The sequence below is a fragment of the Anguilla anguilla genome, chromosome 10 (assembly GCF_013347855.1).
Source record: "Anguilla anguilla isolate fAngAng1 chromosome 10, fAngAng1.pri, whole genome shotgun sequence".
Lineage (NCBI taxonomy): Eukaryota > Metazoa > Chordata > Actinopteri > Anguilliformes > Anguillidae > Anguilla > Anguilla anguilla.
This window is the reverse complement of record NC_049210.1, coordinates 10,521,065-10,546,452: the sequence shown is the minus strand read 5'-3', so window position 1 is coordinate 10,546,452 and position 25,388 is coordinate 10,521,065. Positions and strand designations below refer to the sequence as shown.

Below are 25,388 nucleotides of genomic sequence, written 5' to 3'. Positions count from 1 at the left end.
GGAAACTATGTATGTTTAAAATGTAATGATTTCACCCATTTACATCAATTGTGTGGGCTTGTTGACTCACATATATTTGAATTACCTTCAGATCACAAACATGTTCTAATAGGCTTGACGGTCCTGGGAATTCCCAGCCATTGCAAAACAGGCTGTCATTGCCGAAACATGAACGCTGTTTTATAGGTTTGGGGTAATTCCCCACATCCCCAACATTACAGGGGCTTCTTATCTCTCATCACCATGTTGTTATTCACAGTTTTTTTTTTCCAAATTCATTGAAATTCATTGCTTTGTTATTTTTAATTTCCCTCTCTTTTGGAACCCTGGGTGGCCATTAACATGCTTGAAGTTAATTCAGCAAAGTTTATACAAGTACAAAAATGGGAGTACAAAAAAACAATAAGGATGAATATGTATCTCTGTTTTTATAGTTATTTTTATAGCACATATAGTTTTTATAGCACTTTTCACAACTGCAGCATGTCAGGACATAGTATGTGTGGTATTAATAGCAAACGAAAGTATGCAATATGCGCATTATATATGTGTTTGTATGCATGTTACCTTTATGTCTATGCGCTTTATTTTATTTTTGTTTCATTATTTATTTTGATATGATATGCATATTTATTTAGAGTTTTAAAAATCAATTTTTCTGACAATGTCCTGAGTGGTCAAAACATATTTGTGATAATGTGCACAAAACAACGTCACATTCAGGTGGCCTCTCCCTCCAGATGCGAGAAGTAGCGTTAACGATAATGTCAGTGATTGATTTAAAATATACAAGTAATTTAAAATAAGGACACAAATACAAATTAAAATAGTTGTAAATAAATCTGTACTTCTCAATTAATTTACAAATGACAATCGGATTTTAACCAAAACTCCTTTACTTTTCTTTCATCACAACGACTTGAACCATAACTTATATGTATGTAAAAGAATCACTACTGGCCTCGATCCAATATATTGTCCATACGAAGGCTAATAATTCATATGGCACTGACTTATTTCCTAATTTGCTCATGTTATGCTATTTTAACTTGTTTACTTTGAAATAAACCTTGTAACTGGCCTAGCTTCAGAGGTAATTCATTTCAAAGCAGTAGTAGCCTTGAGTAGGCTAATTAAACTCTACAGCCAAATTTATCCGTAGGGATTACTCGGGATAACTGCATGGCTCATTTTGTTTTGGGTTCGTAGTGCGCACGTGTTGGTGTCAGGGAAGTCAAATTTAATTCTTAAATTTCGACTTTCAAAAATGAATGGTGCGGAAACGCACGGACTATTTGCCAGACAGGAGTACGCTATTCAAAAAAAGAACTCAAGCTCCCAGAATGCACTGCCACAAAGAGGCAGGATAATAAAGTCTGTGGGCCAATTACAAGCACTTTGTCTACTATAGTTTTTCTAAGCCTTATGATTTCGAAAATGACACTTCACAGCTTTGATAACAGACGTTCGAACGGAGTAAACGCGAGTTCTGAAGTTATGGAGGCAGCAAGATAATAACACACAAATAATAACAGCTACGGTTTTGAGAGCTTTACTTGTAATGGGTGAGTTCAAATTCCTTTGTACAATAACTCACTATTAAGTGCATGTTGATGATGAAAATGAGTCTGTTGTTGGAATGTGAGTCATGCTAATGTAGACAAATATCTTCTTAATAGGATTTACCGTACACCATGCAATGTCCTTCGTTTGTTTGTTTGTTCATAATTGCGACTATTTTAGCGCATTTGTCTGTATGAATACAAATTTAAATACATTATACATTCCCCCAAATGGATAAGGAGTTCATGTTCACAGAATAATAGCTTTCTTGTACAGTATTTACGATTGTACGCATCCTTTAATCTATACACAATAAGCTAACCTATTAACATCTGCAATGATCCTGATAGAGCTAAAAGACAAGGAGCTTTCAATTATTATTTTGTGTCGATGAATTTAATTATAGTTAATTTACCGCTGTAATATAACGCAAATTACGTCTTTAATTGTTTTCGCAACTTAGAAATTGTTTGAGAATTTACCACGTGCTAGGTGGCTCTGTTACTGAACCAAATGTGTTTTACCAGGGGAAAAAAACGAAATTGCATGTGGGAAACAACGTATTTTTCATCAGAAGTGATATTGCGGTGGGACTTCTGTTCTCGTGCAAAGCTGAGAGGAAGTGGTGATGGTGAGAGCGGTGCTGTACATTGTGTTCGGTTAGATATTCCTTGAGTTAAGAACATTTGTAACGGCAGGGATTGTCACCGCATCGGTCGCAGTTGAGGAGTAACATTATTGCAGCTGCCACAGATAAAGCTTGCGCAGGGCAACGAAACAGATAAGGCAATAACCGTGAAGGTAAAAGTTTGCAAATAATATAAAACGATTGCATTTAGTATACATCAGTGCATACATTTATTGGGATAAATGTATATTATAATTTATTATTATTATTATTATTATTATTATTATTATTATTATTATTATTATTATTATACTACTATTAGCAGTAGTAGTACTAGTTTTTACTATTTGTGCGTCAGAGGATTAGAACATACCTATTTCAAAATAACATTAGCTAGTGGAAAATAAAGGTCTATTATCAGAATAAAATATGTTCAAAATATGTGTCAAAAATGAATACGTAAAATACGGAGTAGTAGAACTCGAAGGGTAGGTTTGTTGTTCGGTGATAACAGACAGTTATGCGATTTAGCAATTGTATTGCCTGCAGGCATGCAGTAGCTGACATTCAAATTGATTTATGCTGACACGTTACCCAGATTACATTTTTAAAACAAAATATACAACAGTGGGTAAAAATAGTATTCTTACCCATACATTAAAATGTAAACATAATGATCTATGGCATGGTTGATCTATGGTTCAATGACACTTGCATCAAACGCCTCATGTCTTTCTCAGACACGTAGGCCAAAACTGTTCACCCAAAATCATTTTCATTTATTTGCATATGTAACTGAATGAAATCATGACCTGCAACACATTTTGTCTCACCTCCCACTAGTTAAGTCAGACATTATACAACCCTGGGGAACTAATTGTTAATTAAAAAAAGGCCAGGTTAGAGAATTAATTGAAAACTACACTCGTGGAATAATGAGTTTAAAAATGAACTTGTGTGGAAAGAGGCCCACCACGTTACAGGAAATGGGTCATTGCAAAACCAGAGCAGCCTGGGTTCATTGTCAAGTGACCTCATTGCTTGTGATATGAGTTTGGTGTGAGAGGGCTATAAGGGGAAGAGCATTGTTTTACGCAGTTGGAGTGGCAGAGCTATGTGTCAAAGCAGATGTGGTTTCCGATGTCACATGTTTATAAACAGCGAAAAACATGTGGATATCTGCAGTCGTTAGAGGATGACTGTTAGAGTGTGGTAATAACACATGCCTCACTTGCTGTAAAGATAGTGTGTGTGTTGTGTACCCGATTAGAAATGAGCACTTCTTTGGCATAATAAGCACTGGATCTGAGATCCCTGCGTGCATAGGTACATGACTTGTGTGACCCATTCATATGACATCCTCTTAGACAGGAAACCTATTTATAAGGGGAAGTGTAATTCAGCAACATGATGACATCAAGGAGCAGGCTACTCTGTGCTGAACGCTCTACCTAGACATTGAGCAGATTGCAATTTTTCTTTTTCAGTGCTTTGCAGTCACATCTCAAATTTACTGTAATCCTGTTATTGCTCATTTCTGAGAAGGTCACCACGTAACTGCGGTTTGGATGGCAGACAGGATGTTGTGTTGCAACCGTGTGGTTTTATATTAGAATTATATCTTTCACATGGGGTTGTGACACGATATTTCACGTAATCTCATTCTTGTTCTTGTGTTTCCAAGGAAGATTTGGCTTAATTAAATGGAGGGGTTGTTTCTGGCTATCAGTGTACATAAAAAGCAACAAGCAGAAATGGCAAAAAGAAAATACCCCCTTCATCTCATGTTCAGATAGGAAGCATCCATCAGCGTTTATCTACGGTAAATGACTGCAGTAAATTCTTTATTATCGTCATCAAAAAAGGCATTTTTACCCTGTGGGTGTGTCCATGCAAATTATGTGAGAGGAGCTACATGGAAATCTTGTCATACAGATGTACCTTTTCTATATATTCTCACTACTCCGTGCGACATGGAGGTTAAATTAGGCGATGATGAGAATCACGGCATAACATTTGATTTTACCGTGAATGTTTTCATCCACCATCCTAAATCTAAAATGATTTGGGTGTGCATTTAACTGACTGACTGACTGATTAAGTAAAGGTCTGTGGGATGGGAAAGGCTACAGGTAGACCTGCGGACTGAGTGTTTCTTTTGGTTTGGAGCTGGATCCTAGAAGAAGCACAGCCGCGCTCCTGGTGGTAATAACGCGCGCGTTGCCGTTTCCCTTTCCAGTGTCACAGCCCAAGAGCGGGCAGAAGAAGACGATGGAGCAGTGGGGAGCCGGCGAGGCGGGCAGGGTGGCGGACAGCGAACCGTTACTGAACCAGGTTAGACCAGCCGTGTCTCCTGCACGTCACCAGCCCCTGGCAGGCTTCCACTGCGGGGCGGCTTGAGTCATTTCAGCTTCTGCAGGTCACATGTTCTTCTTAAATGAGAGGCAAAAATGGAGAACGGTTTAATATAATGCTTATGCAAAAAAAAAAAAAAAAAAACTACTTCCAGTAAAAAGGTTAGCAGTGGAATGGATACATTGTTTCTTGTGACTGTTTTGTGTACCAGCACTTTCAGTTCTGCATTTATGGTCGAGTTTTACAGTAGCTGTCGGTTGGTCATCATTCCTCATATTCTGTTTAAAGGGATTTCCCAGACGCCTTTTCTATAGTCCAGTTTGTTGCCGTTCCGTTTCCAGCTATTAAATAGTAGTAATGCGCAGAGGCTAAACGGGTAATCCTGCGCAGAAGCGGAAACCACTGTTGTAAAGAATGATTCTGTTCCTGTCCAGGTGAAACTTGTGAACCCTGTATGTGTGAATGTGTGTATGTATGTATGTATGAATGTATGTACTGTATGTATGTAGGCTGCCGTATTATGAATTCTGTGTTCTTGTTTACGCGTATGTACAAGTTTAGATGTGCGCGTGAAGTTTACACGATTTAACTATGATATAGGAAAGGTTTAAGAATTAATCAAATAATATTATCTTAGTATCTTTTTTGTCTATTCTGACAGATTAGAAAAATGCTTGAATGATAATGGTATTCAGTATGGTCCTTAGGTTTTATGGCTATAGTATTAATGGTATGGTTGTACTGTAAATCGGCCTAGGAACACCTCTTTTTTGAACAGATGCCTGTTCTATTTAATCATCTATTTATCCCACTAGTTTTCGTTTTCTCCAAATGTGGAATGCCAAGTTGTAGTTGCAGGCAGGTAGAATTTGGTTAGTGTTCAGTGTAGCGTTCATACTGTAGCAAACACCATGGGTTTCGGAGAGTGTACAGTAGTCTGTGTGCCCCCCGGAATGCATGTAGCCAGTTGTGACTTCAGTTCCTTCAGCTGAGTTGCAATCACTGATTGACTGAAGGAGTCATCGTAAGCTTCTGCGACTTGCCCCTTATGTACGCCTTTCAAAATCCTAACAGTGGCGAGCGTCTCACATTTAATGACCGTCTTTTATAAAAAAATGATGGTATTTCCATCCTAGGAACACTCACACCGCATGCATAGTCACAGGCCACGGTCACAGGGTGTCACACACTACACAAGCCATGCCTAAAGGCCTGTGATAAATCAGTTTAATATTCTCCGAAGAGTCCCTGACTAGCTTAAGAGTGGGTTGTGACAGCTGTGATTGAGTCTCTGACCGTCTCAAATTAAACGGCCATCAGAGGCAGGTACGTGCAGCGATCACGCCAAGACTGGGGATTTTCTTAAGATCTTCTGAAGTGCAGAATTGTGACTAAAAACCTGTAGTGCACGCAAAGCAAAAGCAGGAAATACCCTGCAAACTGACACCATTTCTTTCAGGTGAACACTATGGACAGTGCGCCGCATGACTAAGTCTCGATTCAAATCCAGACTAAGAGATGCGTCAAAGAGTGCTTACTTCAGCCTCCAGCACAAACCAAATTTGGTGTGAAATCACAAAATAAAGAAAATTGCAAAAGTCATTTTACGTAGATATTTTTACTACATACTCTGATATTAGTCTCAGGCAACCAAATGGTGCGTTTTAGTGGGACACCACCTCTGTTGTATAACGTAAGACATCGAATCTGGTAAAATTTATACCTACAAGGTTAATGATGTGTATAGTTATAATAATAGGCCATTAACGTAAGAAAGTTGTAAATTTTACACTTATTTGTCGTCCTGCGTTGTGAAGGGAAAACGGTTGTGAGACGAAAAGGTTAAAAGCAAACACACTTAGTTTTGCTTTTTGTATTACTGTAAGCCGCTTTCCTGTTTTTTTTGGTTATCTATTTATCTGATCAGTCAACAAACGTATGCCTGCATGTGTTTTGCAATATTACTAAGTTTACCAACAAGAATTGTCAGTCTCAGTTTTATTATTAAAATGACTAGCAGAGGAAATAGGTGTAATGATTTGATGCGAGAGCTGTAGGTGGCCCGTCCTGCTAGTGTGTGAGAGAGAGTCTCTCTTAGCACCATTCACACAAATAGAAACTCAGAGTTCCAGGGCCTCGCGTACTTCTGGTAACTCAAGTCGAGAAAAAGAAAGAATAGCGAAGAAAAGACGCATCAAATTTCCAAGACCAGGTTGCGAGATGAAAGCCCGGTGGTTTCTGCGGTGGGAGCTGGCCAGGCGATAGCATCAGCCCAGCCCGCCACCGACAATCATATTGCACCCGCTTCTATCAACATGTTGACATCAACGGCTCCTACGCACTTTTCCGAAATTTGCCTGCGGTGGAAATTTACACAGGGTGTTTACTGCGAGTGTGTCACAACAGAGTTTGTGCACTTTTTTTTCAGAGCTTGGCTGGGAAAGCATGCCAGCAAGCCAGCATCTTTATGTGATTAGTACTCTTGCCCAATTTTGTCTCAAAAGACAAATTAAACAATAATTAGATTTTGTTGTACTTATTGTAACAAGTAACTCGTTTATTTTTTATAACAAGTTTTTTCTTCGAAGATATCCATATTTATATCATCGCCAAAAATTCTGATTACACTTTCACATTTGCTGAGACCGTGCTGTCATCACATTTTTTTAAAGGAAAGAATGCAGGATATGAAATACGGAAGCCAGCATTTCCAGGATTCCAATGAAATGGTGTGTTTTAAATTCTTTAGCACTTGAGCGCTGTTTTTAGTGGCAGCCATTTTTTTCTGTTTTTACAAACAAAACACGTTTTTCATGATCAGTTTTTGTCTAAGCGTCTTATTGACTGCAAACACTGCACTGAGGTCACTGTCTGCACTGTGCTGTTGGTTAGCTCTGTCTGTTTCCGTTGCACAAAAGAGTCTGAGACCACTGCTCAGATGAGATGTATTAGTTAATTGGGACTTTATTTTTGGTCACACTGTTGAAATCAGCCTGCGGTGTTGCCACGTCTCATTCTCAGAATCATATCTGTAGTCAGACCCCCCCCCCCCACCCACGCACCCGCTGAACACACATACTCAACACGTCTCTTGTGTCCTCAGTTTCTAGACATTGCTCACCTCAATAGGCTGAATTCTACACCCACGAAGATGGCCATGATAAAAAAGGAACTCTATGTTGAAAGATAGGTATCAAAGGTATCAGAAAGGAACATACTTTTTCTGGAGGGCAAATATAAAAATAAGACCCTAAGTTTTGCTTTTGTTGCAAATACAAAAGAGAGAAATCAAAAATCATAGCTCATTCAATGAAAAGAGAGTAGAAAAATCAATGTATTCTCTCATCATTATTTAAATTTTGAAAAGCAACTGACAATTGTAAATTATTACAAGAGCAGCATTGGCATTTATGGTAGCTGCGATTGTTGCTTCCTTACAGGAATCGTATAGAGCATGCAGATTCATAGATGGCAAGGCTACTGATGGATTTCACTGTCTAGGGCCGAAGGTCACCTAATGACGCCACGCAAGTCACATCAGGTTTGGAAATGAGTCTGCGACGGCATAGTCGGTTGTTGCAGAAACTCTTGGAAATGATGGACCGCAAGTGAACTTTTTAATCCTGTGAGAAAATATGCAATGGCAAGGCATGTATAAAATATGTCATTAACATCTATATATGCATTGTGGGAGGAGAGATAAATTCAGGCTGTCTAGCATTCTATTGTCTATTCGTGTCCCTAATCACCTCTTTTGTGTCCACAATGTACAGTATATATTTTTTCCCTGCCTACATAATTCTGAAAGCCTATTTGCAGACAGCCCTTATTTTCCTCTGAGCCTATTTTTAGCGAGAGTGACCTAGCCTGCCAGCAGTTGCCACATCTGCAACGTCTGTGGCTAAAAATTGGACAGTTGTGTGGCTCAATCCAGCCCCAAGGTCTGGACCCCAAGAAAATTTGAAATCCTGGGCCCAGTAGAGGCCTACGGCCTGAACTTCTGCGATGTTCACCGTGTTCTGAGTTATGCTGAGAGAAAGGGGGGGGGGGGGGGGGGGGGGGGGGGGGGGAAACGAAGGGGGAGAGAGAGCGTGAGGAGAGGCAGGAGGAAGGGGGCAGGAAGCGAGCGTGGACGGTGCGGGCGCAGTTTGGCAGCTGGCCGGTGGAGATGCAGACTCGGGCGGAGCCGCGCGGCGCTGAGGAAGGTCACCGGGCCAGCGCGCTCGGCCGTGACTCAGTCAGGGCTATCCCAGATAGAGGCCGCCGGCTTCGTTATGATTCAGCGGAGGCGCCCGTTTCTCGGAACCGCAGCCGCGGAGAGGAACGCCATTCAGTGCGAAACTGCGCCGGCGAGAGAGCGCATGCGGACAGACGCACTCGCGGCAGCCAGACGTGCTAACGGAATAGCGCCCCGGCCGCAAAAAAAACCAAAAAAAACATGCAGAGCGCAGGGCTTCGTGAGACGAGCCTCGCTGCTCCTTCTGCTTCGGCGTTGCTCATTTTCTCACATCGGTTTCCCTACTTGACTTGCGTGTCATTTTTCATATTCTCATTTGCGGTGAAGTCACGGTATCAAACAAAATTGTATGCATTGACAATTTTCGAGGGAAGTTGAAGCCTTTCAGAAGGCCATCACATTTATCATTTGTGCTCCTCCATAGTTGTTGGGAATGTCTCTCTGTACACAAGCCGTTATAAGTGGGTGGTCTATGTTTTGGAGCTGCGTAGTTTATACGCCTTGTCATTTTATGTTAGCTACTTTAACACTATCAGTTTCCTGCGTTTGTCAGTGGGAATCAGTTTCATAGATTATGTCTGGACATGCTAGTCGTTCACACATCTACATTGAGGGCTGATTCTTGATTCATCGCATGTAGAAACCCTCAGGTGCCTGTGGGGCTAGTTTTTTAGTGACAGTTGTGTTAATTATGGTTTGTGTTGTGCACCCTGAAGTATTTCTCCCATAGGTTTGCGGTCTGTATTAAGAAGACTGGTGCTTTGTTCTGCGTTCCTTCTCTGTTTCATTTCTGTCTTTTTTTTACTGTGCCCTATTGTGTGCCTGCGTCCCGTGCAGCACTCTCTCGCTATTGTTTCTGCTTACACGGCTGTTTTCACAATAAACATGCAGTTCCGCAGAATTAATTCCTAAAACAACCTACATGCTGTTCTGTGGACGGTGGAGCAAAACTTACTAAGTCAAGTCAACCGATACTGATTAATCCACCTTTTTAATCATGTGATCATAATTACATTTTAGGAGCTCTGTACTTAATTTCCAGTGTACGTATTTTACCAAATACAGACAAATGGCAAAAACTTGAACTCGAATTTGAACTTTAGAGTAAATATGAGATTAAATTAATATGGACAGCAACTTTCTGGAAATTACGCTTTAAAATATCCAACATGAAAACACACATCAACTAAACTTTCTTGAAATATACAGATATATAAATCAAACAGAATATAGTGCACTATTACAGGACATCAGAATTTAAACCATTAGTTTATTTAGCACTCCTATTTCAGTACTCAAATATTATAGTGGAGGATGCACTTGTCTGCTGTCAGATGAAAATATAATATTGATGATGAAGTGCCAGCAACAATAAAAAATTTGTATTCTTTTTTTTTATTGATGGGAAACAAAGGAAAATCAGTTCAGTGGTTATGTGATGATGTCATGCCATAATATTTTGTGCTAAGAAATTAGCTTGTGCTTTATAATTTAGTATAAGAATTATGTATTGGGTGACTAAATCAGTGCAAAGGTCCGTTTTTCTGTCTTTAGTGGGGCAGGACATAAACGGTGAACCATAACGCCAGCGTCACAGTGCACTATCATTATTAGTCATGAGTGGCAGATATTGGCGTTAGCCTTGTCCTGATGTGTGGAAAGTTTGGTGTAAAAAAACTCACTGGCTCGCATGCAAGTCCATTGGAAAGGTTCAGCTGCAGGTAGCATAGGATTAACACGAGGCAAAATTGCTGATTCCAAACTAGGAAGAAACATAAATAAATAAAAAAGTGTTTCTGTTATATGGTATTCATTAAATATTCAGAATCAATGTGTTATTAGTACCAAGGCCACAGTGGTCATACAATGACCTTTAAAATAAAACGACCTATTATTTAGGTCATAAAAAGCTAAGTAATTACATGTTATCTATGTGCCTAAGCCTGATAGACATTTTCTCATGTAAAAAGTCCAAGTGATAGTGTTTGTGTGCGTTGTTCGTCTTTGCGCAGAATAGAAGATGATCAATCCTACTCCGAAAAAAAAAACTCATTTGTTTGTTGGTTTCCCTTTATACAGGATGCATGGTTACTTATTGAAAGTGGCGGTGAAAGCCAGTTCAGTTGTGCTTTGAATGAGTCTGAATTGCCCGGAAGAGAGTAGGGTGTGCGTGCGTGTTGAAAAATGATTTGGTGTGAACTGAGGGTGTATTTTTTTCCTATTTCATTTGGATGTGAAACTAAAATTGAGGTTTCGATGACAAATTTCAGCAGCCATCATGGTTGCTATGAGTTACACTAGCCTATATTTTCTGTCGATATTTCTGCTCAGAGGTGGAATTCACCCTGTGAGCTATACAAGCTGGCAGAGCTTGGCTGGTGCTCAGAGCTCCCCACAGAAACAATAGGAAGTTAAAATAATACAATTAAGACAACAGTACATGTAACTTCTGGTCACTTGTTGATGTGGGTTTTGCATTTGTAAGTTTAACGAAAAAACCCAGACATTTCTGAGGTTGAATTTGAGAAGATAACCATTCATTGTCCATTTGAATGAAAATTATTTTTTGTGACATGGCGCAGCATCACAGAATTTTTCAAAAATGAAATGCTGACAAGCGATGTGTTGCTGTTGATATTAAAAACTAGTGTCTTGCTCTAACTTGCTCTGTGTGTCATCTCCTGAGGCATTTGACACAGCTTTGTAAAAGCGGCAGTTTGACACCTGCGTTTTTTTTTTTTTTTCTTGCAGCAAACCCATGAGATAGAGCTCTCCCACTCCACCAATGCTGGAGAAGAAGGAAGCAGGGTTGGCCAACCAGAGGAAGAGGAGAAGAGCTTTGTGGCCAGCCTGTACAGTTTCATGAAGGATAGGGGTACACCCATTGAGAGGATACCACACCTGGGCTTCAAGCAGAGTGAGTCCAAGGACTGATAAAATAGTTACCCGTTTCTTGCTCAACATTGGTCACACTGACTGCTAGCCAAATAGTTTAAATTTTCTAAATTAATTTTTAGTTTCTTTGTAAATATCTGCTGTAATTAAATGCACCACTAAATCATTTTTAAAAATGTGGTGTTTATAGATAGATTTGTCATAGTATGGTTGAACAAATTGTATGAAATTCCACACCCATTTCTGGTGATGATGCCATGTAGCTCACATGGACATGGTTCTCCTCTGCAGTTAACCTCTGGAGAATCTTCAAAGCCGTGGAGAAACTAGGTGGATATGACTCTGTAAGTATCCATGTTACACTCCTACATTTATTGTATCAATGAATAAAGGAAAAATCAACACTGTGGCCCCACTACCACTTCAGATATCTCTGCAAGTACAGTATTCCAGTGTGTTTTCCCATCAAATGGATGACATGATTGCACATTTGAAACTAGTCCCCTATTGTGCGTGCTGTATGTATGCAAGTGTTGGCCCGTACATCATTTTTAAATCAATGTTCATGCCTTTGGGTTTTTGGGCAGTTTTTTGGGCTAGATTCTTACATAAATGGCTTAAACACATTCTGCATGCAGTGGGATGGTCAGAACATTGAACTTGGAACATAAGAGTATGCGGTTTGAATCCCGAGAGAGGCAAATCTGCTTCAGCGATGTACTTCACATAAGGCTTGAACTGCAATAAATCTGGCTGTATAAATTGGTTGCAGATAGTGAAGGAAAATGCAAAGTTGCAGGTTGGCCTAGATAGGAGTATATGCTAGTCAAATGGATACTTGTCATAACTTTAGCAGCAAATACACATTCAGCAATTATAGCAAACAAAAAACCTTTCTATTTTTAAGTTCTTTAGAGCATGTGAAGGCTCAAAGTGAGATTTGTTAGAAATATCTTGCTGGACTGTGCTGTTACAACAGAGGAAAGGCAGTTTCTAAATATACCGATGCACTTGAATGGAAAATCGAGTGCATGGCAGTATGACCTGTGTAGGTGAGACTATATGAGCGAAGAAACTCTTTATATGGGCCAGGGCCACATGTGAAAGGTGTGACCTGCCTTAACATGTACAAAGACACTGGGCGGGGAGTGGAGGGGTGGGGGCTGGGGGGCGGTAGGTGTTTTAGCGGGTTGTCTCTGCAGACAGAGAGCTCGCTGCACCATCCCTTGTCAGTGGAAACTATCGTTGGCACGGCATCCGCACGGTGCAGTCAGGAAGACGGTGACCGTTGGCCGCACACCACAACAGTCAGAGCAACGTCCACTTTTGGCTGCCTACGTGAAACCAGGCCTTTCGGCTTTGTTCTCTGAGCACGTGTAAAGTTTCCATTCTGCTTTGTAGACAGCCTGTTTGCAGCATAGCTCAGGTGACCTTAAAAATGGGGTCCACCGCACTTGCAAACCTGTGTAAGGGGTTTCAAACACAACCACCTACGGCCACAATTTAATTTTCCACTTCTACAACTTCTCTTTTTAAACTTCATTCTTTAGGGCTGATTTTGTTGAATATCTAGTTATTGCACAATTTCCACTTAAGCGTATGCTGTGTATTGTTGGTGGCAGAAAGAGAAACGAGTTCATTTCACCGTAGTAAAGATAGTTCTTTAAATACCTCAAATGCAGATGTAGAGACAGTAGAGTACAGCGTGTGCCCAGAGAAGGCCCAGGGGACGCTGCTGTTTGATGCAGCGGACTTAGGACCAGCTCTGGAGTCATGCAGTAATCCCAGTACTTTGTAGCAGATGTAGGTTGCCTCAGTGCAGTAAGAGTAATGGTGCGCAGTCATGTGAGCGGGGGATTGGCTGACGCCGCAGATATACGAGGTGGGGGTATGTTAATGTTTGTGCCTGTGGGGACCAGCTTGGCCAGTTGACTGTGGGGAGACGATGGGGTCTCTTGGCGCAACTGCTTTACTGTGTAATTTCTGTGACTACACTTTTGTGTGTCTGTGTGCGTGTGTGTGTGTGTGTGTGCGCATGCCCTGATTTCATGCTTGTGTCCATATGCGTGCCCCTGTGAATTAATAATGGCTTCTCCTGCTCCTAGGTGACAGCTCAGCGGCTGTGGAAGAACGTGTATGATGAGCTGGGTGGCAGCCCGGGCAGTACCAGCGCTGCCACCTGCACCCGCAGGCATTACGAGAGGTGAGAGAGCACCACTCCCATTGCTGTTCTTCCCTGAGCTGTCCTGTCTTTCTCTCTCTCTCTCCTGACCGCTAATTTCTTTCCTCTGCTCCCCTAGGCTTGTGCTGCCCTTTGAGAGGCAGATTAGAGGAGAGGAGGACAAGCCCCTGCCTCCCGCCAAGCCCCGGAAGCAGTATAAGAAGAGCATGGAGGGCAAGAGCGGGAAGACCGAGGGCAAGAGGAAGAGGAGCCAGCTGGAGGGGGATGGCGAGGGGCGCTCTGAGGTACGGCACAGTCTGTTCTCCCCTGTTCTGTGGGGAAGGCACAGCAGGAACACAGCCTGGCCCAAAGCTAACCCTAACTCCACAGCTGTGACTGGGGATGGGTATCGTTTTGATTTTTCAGCTAAAGATGCTAAAACGATACTTAAAAGGGTACCGATGTCTAAATGGTGCCTGACCCCGTAACTTTAAAATAAAGACCAAATGACGACATTAAAGTACTGAGTTGACAGCGAGTGTAATGTTAGCCAGTGAAGTTGTGTGGCTCTGAAGTCTTAACATATTGTTAAATGCTATATTTGTCCATGTTTTTTGGCGTTGCAATAAAGCCTGGTAGGTACTGGTTACATGGGAGTTGGTGCCATAGCGGTATGGGGTTTCGGTACCTAAGCCTAGCTATGCCTGGCTTGTAAAGCGCTGCTGTTTGGTCTCTTCAGCAGGCCCAGGGGAAGCCGGGGGAGGCCAGCCCCTGCGAGGCGAAGGACCAGCCCGCCTCGGCCTGCACCGTTTCCCAGCCGACCAAGAGCCTCTTCGCCGGCCTCCATTCCTCGGGCGGGGAGGTCATCTCCCCTCTGGAGAAGAAGAAGCGCGTGGCCCAGGCCAGCCTCTCCCTCTCCCAGGCCGGCTCCAGCCCTGACCAGGACAGCAGAGGGAGGCCGTCCGTCATTCACTGTGCCCAGTCCCCTGGGCTGCCCCGCTCTGGCAGGTCCCGAGAGTCTTCTGAAGGCTCCACTATACCTCACTCCTCATCCTCCTCGCGTAGCCCCTCCCCCTGCTCTGTCTCCTCCGAAGACTGCCCGGAGAAAAGGCCACCTTACGAAACTTACGAGGATGATTACAGCTGCGCCGCCTACTATGGTATCTACATGCCAAACAACTGTTCCATCAGCGTCAAGGACTCTACCGCCCACCTCCAACACCACAGAGACAGCCAACAGCTCGGCTTGTCCTCCGCTGAAGACTGCCCCCCCGCCCCAGGCCCGGAGAAAGTGGCACCTTACCAGGATGATTTCACCTCCGCCGCCTACTATGGTGAAGTCTACAAGCCAGAGAGCTGTTCCACCAGCGTCAAGGACTCTACCGCCCACCTCCAACACCACAGAGACAGCCAACAGCTCGGCTTGTCCTCCGCTGAAGACTGCCCCCCCGCCCCAGGCCCGGAGAAAGTGGCACCTTACCAGGATGATTTCACCTCCGCCGCCTACTATGGTGAAGTCTACAAGCCAGAGAGCTGTTCCACCAGCGTCAAGGACTCTACCGCCCACCTCCAACACCACAGAGACAGCCAACAGCTCGGCTTGTCCTCCGCTGAAGACTGCCCCCCCGCCCCAGGCCCGGAGAAAGTGGCACCTTACCAGGATGATTTCACCTCCGCCGCCTACTATGGTGAAGTCTGCAAGCCAGAGAGCTGTTCCACCAGCGTCAAGGACTCTACCGCCCACCTCCAACACCACAGAGACAGCCGACAGCTCGGCTTGTCCTCCGCTGAAGACTGCCCCCCCGCCCCAGGCCCGGAGAAAGTGGCACCTTACCAGGATGATTTCACCTCCACCGCCTACTATGGTGAAGTCTACAAGCCAGAGAGCTGTTCCACCAGCGTCAAGGACTCTACCGCCCACCTCCAACACCACAGAGACAGCCGACAGCTCGGCTCGTCCTCCGCCGAACTTGTGGGGGGTAAAGGACAAACCCCCGACTGGAGCCCGGGCTGCAGAGGGGAGAACGTGCCCCCCGCGCTCAAAACTCTCCCGCCCACCTCCTCTACCTCAGCCGAAATGGGCCCCAAAGCATGCTGGGTACCTCCTCAGTCCAGCTTCACCAAGGTGCTGCCCAAATCCGGGGAGCATCTGGGACATGGCTCCTTTCAGCCGGGCCACAAACACCACCAGAGCCATAAGAGGCTGCTGCCGGAGGACGCGTCGGTGTACGCAAAGAAACTGCAAATGGTTCCCCCTCTGCACCACAGAGAAGCCAAGGAGAGATCCAAGCTGGGCTTGCCCAAGCCGCTGCCCACCCAGCATTCTCTGCTCCACCCTCAGGCCAGCCTTCCCATATCCTACTTGCTCCCGGCTTATGAGAGGACCAGATTGGTCTCGGCCCACCAGCTCAAAGGACTGTCCCTGCATCCGCTTCTCCCCGCCCACCTGGCTGTTCCTTCCCAGCCCGGCTCCATGTACCGCCACGTCATGACGGGGACTCCTTACGCCTTCCCCTACGAGACTTTGCCCCGTCCCCGTCCTTATCAGATCCCGTTCTGGCACCCCCAAGCCGGATACGCCATAGCGGGCCTCAACCCACATTATCCCAACACTAAACTGTGACCCCCATATTACAAGTTGAAGCTCAAATGTGAAATACATTGATGTGAGGATAATTTATGTGACTGGAATCGGGCCCAATACATTTTTCAACCATTTTGTGGTGGAAATGCCTTCCATGCGAGTGTTCCGTAGAGCATTGAGTTTTTTCTCTACACAGAAAAGGGCAGTATTGTTCTCTGATTGGTGAAGTCTTTGTTGTGAGACTTTGAGACTTGAATGGATTGAAATGGCCAGTATAAACTTGAAATGAAAGGGCTGTCTATCGTGGACCATATAATGTTAGACCAAAAAGTGCTCAAGTAAAATTGACAACTGTAGTTTCAGAAAAGCAATAAAACTACTGATATTTCCTTGAACCTTGCCCAAATACACTATTTTTGTTGTTGCATTTAGGCCACACAAACATGGCTGAATTTAATTAACATAACCCTTTATTTCTGTCATATGCACAATCATATCCACCATCCACTCATCTCTAAACACAAACAGCATGGTTTTTTTCCAACACACACCTCTCCTTTGCAATATGTATACGGTACTGGCACAAATTATGGAAACACCGCATTTATAAACAGATCTTGATGATTCATGCAATATTTTGCAACTGTTTCTCTTTTTGGCATAATAAATGTAATATGTAATAAATCTAATATCAACATTAAACAAAAATGAATAAATAATTAGCATTTGTGTTAAACAAGTAATACGTATTACACTGAGCAGTCTAATGTATCTTACATATTCCAGCTGATCATACAATTTCCAATAGTATTTCTTTGTTGAACATTTTTCTATATAAAATTATAATAATTATGAAATGAAAACACTTTTTGGCTTTTATAATTTTATTTCAAATTACTGATGTCCTTACCACTCGTGGCCAAGAAGATAACTATTTTAAATACATTTTCACATACGAAAATGGCTCAGAAAAAACAACGGAAGAAAAGGCACAGGTAAAAGTTTTAAGCGAACTAAACTACTTCAAGCATCGCATTTCCATAATTTCCGTCAGTAATGTATATTGTCAGTAATTTTTTTACATATTGTTATATGCTATATTTGTCAATTGTTTTTTAGATATTTATTAACAGAACAAAAAGGTCGCGAGATTGGCAATCTGAACTACTCTGGCCTCAATGAATGAAACAACCTCTTTCAAAGTTATGCATTAAAAAAGGCTTTGCTTTTTACTCATTTGCTAATTATAAATATTGAATCAGTCGTTCCAGTTGCATCAACCATTAGTCACAAATGTCTGTAAAATTCTACACCTGCGTGTTATGGTTTTTAATGTTCTACTGGAGCTGCACAGATACCTGTATGAACACTCATACAAAGTGTAAGTGTTCCTATGCGATTGGTGTGGGATTTAAAATGTATCTTCTCTGGAAAAGTAAACCCAAAATGTTTAATACTTGGTTCCCTTTGTCAGTCATGCAAAACATACACATTGTCTTATTTCAGTAGTCCCAAAGGCGTGCAAGAACATTCCATTGTTGATCTAAAATGAAATAGTATTTTGGCAGAGCCTTCAAAATGCCACCGTTATCACTCAAATCAAAAGTGACTCATTTAATTGTTTGTTTACCATGGAAATTCTTCTACTTTTGTATCTACTTTTCTGTGCGGAAGCACAAGAATTATTTATGTTAGGGCTCCTCTCTGTGGCCAGTCATGATATGACCACATATTTAATAATGCCAATCATTGAGATTCCACTGCCATTCATTTATTTGCTAAGCTCACTCCTCACAATGGACCATAGTTTAATTATTGTACCTACAATCAAGGTAAGTACCATGCCAAGAATCTTACTGTATATTATTATTGGCCGTTTTGTAGACATATTTTTTTTCTTGTAATAATCAAAATGTAAAGTGTATTATTTGAGCCAGTTGAATCAATTGCAGTTCGATGTGCTGCGCATAAAATCCATCATACAAAAAAGCAAAAATGCACTCTCCCTCAAACAGCTTTATTCACCAGATAGAGATATGCAGCCCAATAGCAGGACAAGCTTTGGGAACTAAGTACAAAATTTGAAGGTCAGATTACAGGTACCATTTCTTAAGAGTTTCCTGCTAAAACCCATGCTAAGTTTAGTTAGTGGAAGGAATGGAACTGATGGAGGGCTCAGTGGGTAGCACTGTCACCACACAGAAAGAAGGCCCCAGGTCTGTATCTACAGTTGCACCCATTTTAAGTCATCAGTACACCTGGGTTTGCTCTTGCTACTCTTTAACAGCATTGAATCAATTCAAGGGATTTAACCTGGATCTGTGGGCAGAGCATCTACTTATTAAAAAGAAAACAGCCTGGCAGACAAAGTCAAAAAGACACTTCAAAAAGGAGTACCATACATTTTATTAAGAGGTTTGGCCCAAATTATAACAGTACAGATGAACAGAGAACTGGAATTTTTGAAGTCTTGTGTCCCGAACCACAAGGAGTGTAACGCTTGCATTTGACGTGCATGTAACAACAGACAGGAGGTTAAATGGTTTGAAATAAATAACTTTCTCTGTAAACAGCTCAGTGGGGCAGCTCGTGGGGGACCAGTTTGTAATGGGCCCCGCAGGAGGGGCATCTCTGGGGCTCCCCGGAATGCAGCCAGAACCACACCACCACGGTGTTGTCTTCCTCGCCTAGAGAGGCAGAGTGAGGTCAGACAGGCAGAACATCACCAACACCGTTAAGGTCAGTAAACGGTCAACAAGCATGCTTCCACAAATGGAGCTACTGACCATGCAGTTCTGAAGATCTGCGGTCAAGATGTGCTGAGCATCATGTAGACCGTTAAAAGTAATGAATGCTTTCACAATCTGTGCGACAACGCTGGCAAAATCAAAAAGGAGCCAAGAAACCCTTTTGCCGTCTTAACTTTTAAAGCAATTTAAAAAAATAAAATAAATAACTTACAGACACAACCCACAATCCTCTTGTTGGTGATGGAGGGTACAATGTGTGGATCTTCCTTGGACCCAGCGTAATCTTTGGGTTTGAGCATGCTATAAGGGTCCTGCGTGACAAAAATGCATTTTAGCACACTACAAAACAATCATCCCAACCAAGCAATTGTCGATCATAAATGGTCTTCATTTTCATTGATTAGTGTTTAGCACAAACTGCTACCTCTATATAGTAGGTGCATGTCAAAATCAGGTTGTCAGTTGATTCATGAAGTTAAATACCTAATTTGGTGGGCAGTTATAACTGCCCGAAAATATCAATATTACATTTGCCAATTCAAACTTGTCCAATGCTCCTAGCTAGACAGTTACAGCATTGCGCTACAGTTAACCAAAATATCAATGTCCAGACATAGGTAGCTAAATAGAGCTTGCCAAAAAAACAGCTCACACTGGAAATAAACAATAACAGTGTAATAATACAATATGCCATAAAAATACACACATCGCCCTTTCTCAACGCATGCATAACGGTCTTTTCCATCCCAGTGGCTTGTTCCTCATCAGTTGGAATGCCTGCAAAACAACAGCAAAAGTTACATTGGGTGAATAGGTTTTTACAACCCAAAATTCCAATTAAATAATTTAACAGTATAAAAGTAAATCAAAATATTAGCTACAGAATGTGAGCCCTTGGTCGATAGGCTCATAAATGGAGTATCAATACTTAAAAAAAAAAAAAAACATTTTGCTATTCCAAAAACATTGTGCCATTATATTGCATACAACTGAATAAAGAGGTAACAGCATTATTTAGCCGATCGAATTAAAGACTGAGACTAATCAATCGGCTCCTAATTGGTTAAGCGCGGACACATGGCCACTAAAACTAACCATGTGGTAGATAATGAATAATTCAAGACAAAGCACATAACGAGCCAAACCTGCAATGTGTTGAAGAAAAATGGGGGAAAAACACCTGTGCACCAACTAGTTCTTCAACAATTAGGTAAGGATCCTTAAACTTATTAATATGATGCATGTTTGGCTTGCTATCATTTGCTTTGCTTTCTTCATCATTAACCAAATGGTTAGTTTAAGTGGCCCACACTTAACCAATTTGATTCACCTCAGTCTTTAATTGAATCAGTTAAATAACCTCGTTACCTCTTTTATACAACTGTTTTCAATATAGCACAACAAGCAGTGTAAACGTTTTTCTTCATGACATGTATAGCCACTTTGGACAATGTCGTTTAAGAGGGTAAATAATCCCTCTAAACATGAAGAGCACATAATTAAGACAATGACCACCTTGAAATAATTCTGGGATTTCAACTGTGCTTGGAACGAAAACCAGCATACACAGAGGAGCCCCAGCGTGCGAGGATAAGAACCACTTGGTGTAATCATTTGAGAAGATGAAGAAAAAGAACAAAGTTGAAGTTGGGGCACTTGACAATAACTACGTATTGGTAAGACGTTCTACCAAAATAAGTAAACGTAGCTACACCTTATAATATAAGTTATAGGCTATGTAAGGGTGCTGAAATTGACTTGTTTTTCATAATACTATGTAACCGACCGTTTACGAATCCAAACAAAACAGAAAGCAAATTACAATTTGTATGCAAAATATCGGCAATTGCCCACAACCACATCCTAATTTCTTCTGTCCGGAAGGAACACCCGACTGGTTTGCTAGCCTGTCCTGGGTACAGTTAGCAATAAGCAAGCCACGTATTTGATGTCGAACGTACATACATTCACTCGAAGTTGTGAAAACAAGCGTCCGCTAATAGCTAACAGTAATCTGCCCAGTGTAGTTAATTACCAGGCTCATGTAAATTTAAATCCGAATGTGCGTAGCTCGCCCGTTTAATACGCTAAGTAACAAGCTGAAGGCGATACCGGAAACGTTAGCTATATGCTGTGATACAAAATACTGAGACTACAAGCTAGCTAGCCATGCGTTTGCATCCTGTCCTTGACAAGGAAACAAATGTAGATTTACTGAGACGCCGCTATCCATATTACAGAAAATTAGCTAACATTGAAACTAACTGACCTCCAGCCGCCATTCCGCGAGACATAGCTGCCACCGGCGCTGCCCGGCGAGTCAGAACAGCACGAATGGACGATCTGATGAGTAACCTTGCGGCCATTCTTCTTAATTTCGATCACAAAATGGGAAACCGGTGAGCAGAGTTCAGTGGAGTCGACTGAGGTTGTTCGACGAAGGAGTCGCACGTATGTGACGTAACGAGTATCATTCACGTGATCATAGAGCTCGTTTAAGGCTGCAACCAACACGGGTTTTTAAATTATTAAAATGAGTATAAACCTTTTTATACAGTCTCTGGTATAAACCATATTTTTTTAACGCAATCTGATTACTTGGATGTGTAGGACAGAACGATCAGTGTGAAAGATGTTCTCAGTTTATTTAATTTCTTGCCGTATATTATGAGAACGGTGGGTCATACGAAGGCATTGAAAAGTGATAAAATGTTTAACATAGAAATGGATAAAGCACCAAACTAAAACATTGCATTGGAAATCAAACGTTTATGCCCACAAGTATAGCAATGCCAAACGCTTTTACCATGTGCATTGAACATACACCTGATTCATTATGCTACTTGACAATCCGGGTGCTGACGTACGTATTGCTGAGTTGAGTCAGTGCTGGAAGATGGTGTTCGTTCCTGCAGCTCTAATTACATTACATTACAGGCATTTAGCAGACGCTCTTATCCAGAGCGACTTACACAACTTTTTTACATAGCATTTTACATTGTATCCATTTATACAGCTGGATATATACTGAAGCAATTTCGGTTAAGTACCTTGCTCAAGGGTACAACGGCAGTGTCCTTACCCGGGAATCGAACCTGCGACCTTTCGGTTACAAGTCTAGTTCCTTACCCACTGTGCTACACTCCGTCCTCTAATGAAGCTGTCTGGTTCCACCCCGGGGACATTCAAGAAAAGAAGCAAGTTTTCGAATGTGTGGACTTACTGGAAAGACGTTTGAGACGCGTGTCATAGAGATTAAGTGCATTTTCTGTTTCAGTTTTATGTTCTGGCCAGCTGCATTCAAGTGTAATTTGCCTGTAAGAGATCTTCTAGCATTTATTGCGTTGTCCCTCAGCTTGAATTCCTTCCAGTTAAATCAAAGGTCAGCTGCCACTCACTTCGCATCTACATGTCCTAAGTTAATACAGGGTGAAAGAAAGTCTTTGTAACGGGTGTCTGCATATAGGATCTTGAAGACAGTTTTAAAAATTAAGAAAAAAATGACAATCAGTAGTAATGGTGCTAGGTTTGCCATACAAAATGCATAATTTAGTTAGTATTTGCCTACTTCTAAAATAAGTTGTCTGCAATATTATACATGTCAACGTTGTGAAAAGTCCAATAGAGGTTTAAACCTACTTTGTGAAAAAGCTTGATGACAATTCACTGAGTTAGGTATTGATAGACACTGTCCTGCTCAGAATGAATTGGCACTTTGATGTACACTTCCCTGTTGAAGCCACCTCGTGTGAAAATGACATTACAGGGGATAGCCTGAAAGTTTTGGCTATATTTATACTACCCCCACAATTCATACCACAATCTTGTCAAATTAGGCCATAGCAGGCCCCTGCAGTTCATTTCTTGTGGAATGATTTCCAGAAAGTGGCTATATTCATTATTACCAAAAGAGGGCACTGTTACAGTGTGTGACTGACTTGGAAACAAATTCAGTCTAGGAGGGGAGCTTTAGAATTTCAAAAGTTTTGTACTTTATTAATGGCAATAGACATTCAAATTTCTAGCCTCAACTTTGCTCTGCTAGACACTTACAAATGTGTGCCCTTTTATCTCAGAATATGAATAGTAAAATAACTTCTTCGTACCAGTCTTTGTATCAGTCTAGGACGTACTGACATGTAAATTTACACCGACCGATGTACAATAAAATGGGCTATATATGGTTTTATTTTGGCAGTTATATGGCAGCTTTGGAAACTTCTGAGACATTGAAAATATGTTGTGAAATCTGTTCAAAGAACCTGGGGAAAGTTATACTAGCTGTGATCGCAAATGCGAAGAGCAAATCGGATGCCTCAAGCACATTATAGGAAAGGCAATGTAGAATATTTGTCACATTATAAATTGTCAGGTAAAAAAATAATAATCTGATTCCATCATCTTTCGGAAGGGTCACTTGTTTTCTTTTTTCTTAACTGTTTTGTTATCATTCCACGCAGAGCCAGTGAGAGGAGTAGACAAAGGATCTTTAGGTGTCCAAGTGGCTGCACTTGGTCCCGTCCTTGGCTCCATTACAGCCCAGTGTACATCTTCGATAAGCGATTATCCGGTTTTATCTCCTTTTTCTCCCTCTCTGTAATTTATGCACCCCATATTTATCAGGACGCCGTGTCCTTAACCGCTTCTTTAGACCCATGGCATTGATTTTTACCAGACATGTGTTGCGTCCTGAGAACAGGCCCTAAATAAACAGATTGATGTGAGCCATTGCAAATAGGAGAGGAACACCGATACGCAAGATCAGATAAATCCATCAAAAGCACACTAACCTTGTCACAATTTGGACCGCAGCTGCAGCTGCAGCGCTTTTATATTTTAATTTGCACATTATCTCCATTTCGGTGTCCTGCCACCTGTGTAGTGATATGGGTCAGTGATGCCGCAGACAAGGAGGTTTTGTCAGGAAGGGAACATTGGTGGTATCTGCTGGTGCTGAGCTGCTTTTATGGTTGGTTGATAACCCCATAACACCCCCACCCCCAAGTCCTCAGCTGCCAGGTGCACTCATCAAAATGGCTAATCAAAACCTTTCTAATAAGCCATCTGGGGCCCTAAAAGCCTGAAAATAGCTAAAGTTGTGACGATCAGAAATTATACCTGTTTTCCCAATGGTTTCTTGTGTCTCTCCTTAAAGGGGGGGGGGGGGAGTGGCGGTGCTTCCTTATTTGGCATAAGAAAAACCTTGCACACTGAACCATCACCAAGGGGAGAACTTAACTGCAGAACAGAAATGATAGAGAAACACGCAGTTGGTCCACAGTGCTGTATCTGTAGAATAGTAATGCATTTTTCAGATCTGTTGATTAAAATTAGGGGAAAAAGTGTATGCTTGCTTGTACATGTATCAAAATATGCCTCTAATGTGTATGAAATACAAGTCCTCTGGTTAATGTTGGGAACAATTAAAGTACAGACATTTGCATTAGTTAATGAACAGTGAGAACTCATAGCCCTATGATGGAAATTTTTGTTTTTCATTTAGGTTTTCGGTGTCTTTAATCAGCACCGTCATCTCTTAATGGGTAATTCTACAGCTGGGAATGATCGTAAGCTGAACGTAGGAGCTCCAATTAAGTGCACCATGGGAAAATGATTATTGCAATCTTATACAGTCCCAGTGAGAACATTATGATTATGGACCAAATTCATTTGTGTACTGCACACAATGAAGCTTAATGTCAATGAGTGTACTTCAGGGGAATATATGCACAGGCTCTCAGATGTTTCAGAACCAGGCTGAAAATAATCATCACCAGCTCTGTTCTTCTTACTACTTCTGTTCTTTCTTTGATTTGCTAGTGTGATGGCCTTGCTACAACGTAGTGTGATATACATTCATGCTATGTTTATAGGGCACTTTTCCATGGAGGTTGACCATATTTGCACGCATTCATGATGGCTTCATGGGGAACCATGCCTTAAACGTATTGTGGTGAGCAGGAATTTTCCATTCAGTTTATCTACCAAGAATGCTTCCCACAAATATTCATTCCTGTGAGACTGGGGGGGAAAAAAAACTATTTTTATATCGCCTGATTTGAGCAGAATTGTATTAAATTTTAACATCCAAATGCTTTGTTTTTGCCATCTGAGATGTAGTTTTCCATTGCCCATATTAGCATACTGTACCCACATCAAAATCTCATACTACAACATGCCAAGGATATAATTTCAGACGAGACCACCATTTATGG

At 41.8% G+C, this 25,388-nt stretch overlaps 3 protein-coding genes across 4 annotated transcripts in view; 2 read left to right on the top strand and 1 right to left on the bottom strand.

The window, feature by feature from the left end:
- Nucleotides 1-1,438: 1,438 nt before the first annotated feature.
- On the top strand, nt 1,439-16,818 carry arid5a (AT rich interactive domain 5A (MRF1-like)). Of its 2 annotated transcripts, none has more exons than XM_035435747.1 (7): nt 1,439-1,565; nt 4,431-4,525; nt 11,535-11,700; nt 11,970-12,022; nt 13,784-13,881; nt 13,979-14,144; nt 14,579-16,818. In XM_035435747.1, exons 1-7 carry the CDS (start codon nt 1,562-1,564, stop codon nt 16,460-16,462), a joined length of 2,466 nt encoding a protein of 821 aa, XP_035291638.1. In that variant the 5' UTR covers nt 1,439-1,561; the 3' UTR covers nt 16,463-16,818. The 2 variants fall into 2 exon arrangements, with proteins under 2 accessions (XP_035291638.1, XP_035291639.1); XM_035435748.1 differs by lacking the exon at nt 1,439-1,565 and adding an exon at nt 2,211-2,364.
- Nucleotides 16,819-18,810: 1,992 nt separating this feature from the next.
- On the bottom strand, nt 18,811-21,653 carry LOC118237247 (cytochrome c oxidase subunit 5B, mitochondrial-like). Its single transcript, XM_035435752.1, has 4 exons — nt 21,443-21,653; nt 19,880-19,950; nt 19,385-19,484; nt 18,811-19,110 (listed from the first exon to the last, which is right to left on the bottom strand). The coding sequence occupies exons 1-4, from the start codon at nt 21,537-21,539 to the stop codon at nt 18,998-19,000; spliced, it is 381 nt and encodes a 126-aa protein (XP_035291643.1). The 5' UTR covers nt 21,540-21,653; the 3' UTR covers nt 18,811-18,997.
- Nucleotides 20,782-25,388, top strand: part of npy8br (neuropeptide Y receptor Y8b) — a 34,350-nt gene continuing 29,743 nt past the window's right edge. The window contains exon 1 of the mRNA XM_035435751.1: nt 20,782-20,849. The gene's annotated coding sequence lies outside the window, so the exon portion shown is untranslated. The remainder of the gene's footprint in view (nt 20,850-25,388) is intronic.

Coding starts and splice junctions, on each gene's coding strand:
- arid5a (XM_035435747.1), top strand. Junction 4,526..11,534: donor GCGAACCGTTACTGAACCAG/GTTAGACCAGCC, acceptor TTTTTCTTGCAG/CAAACCCATGAGATAGAGCT. Junction 12,023..13,783: donor AACTAGGTGGATATGACTCT/GTAAGTATCCAT, acceptor TCCTGCTCCTAG/GTGACAGCTCAGCGGCTGTG.
- LOC118237247 (XM_035435752.1), bottom strand. CDS start 21,539: ATGGCCGCAAGGTTACTCATCAGATCGTCCATTCGTGCTGTTCTGACT. Junction 19,951..21,442: donor TCGCGGAATGGCGGCTGGAG/GTCAGTTAGTTT, acceptor GTTGTTTTGCAG/GCATTCCAACTGATGAGGAA. Junction 19,111..19,384: donor GAGGATTGTGGGTTGTGTCT/GTAAGTTATTTA, acceptor CTGCCTCTCTAG/GCGAGGAAGACAACACCGTG.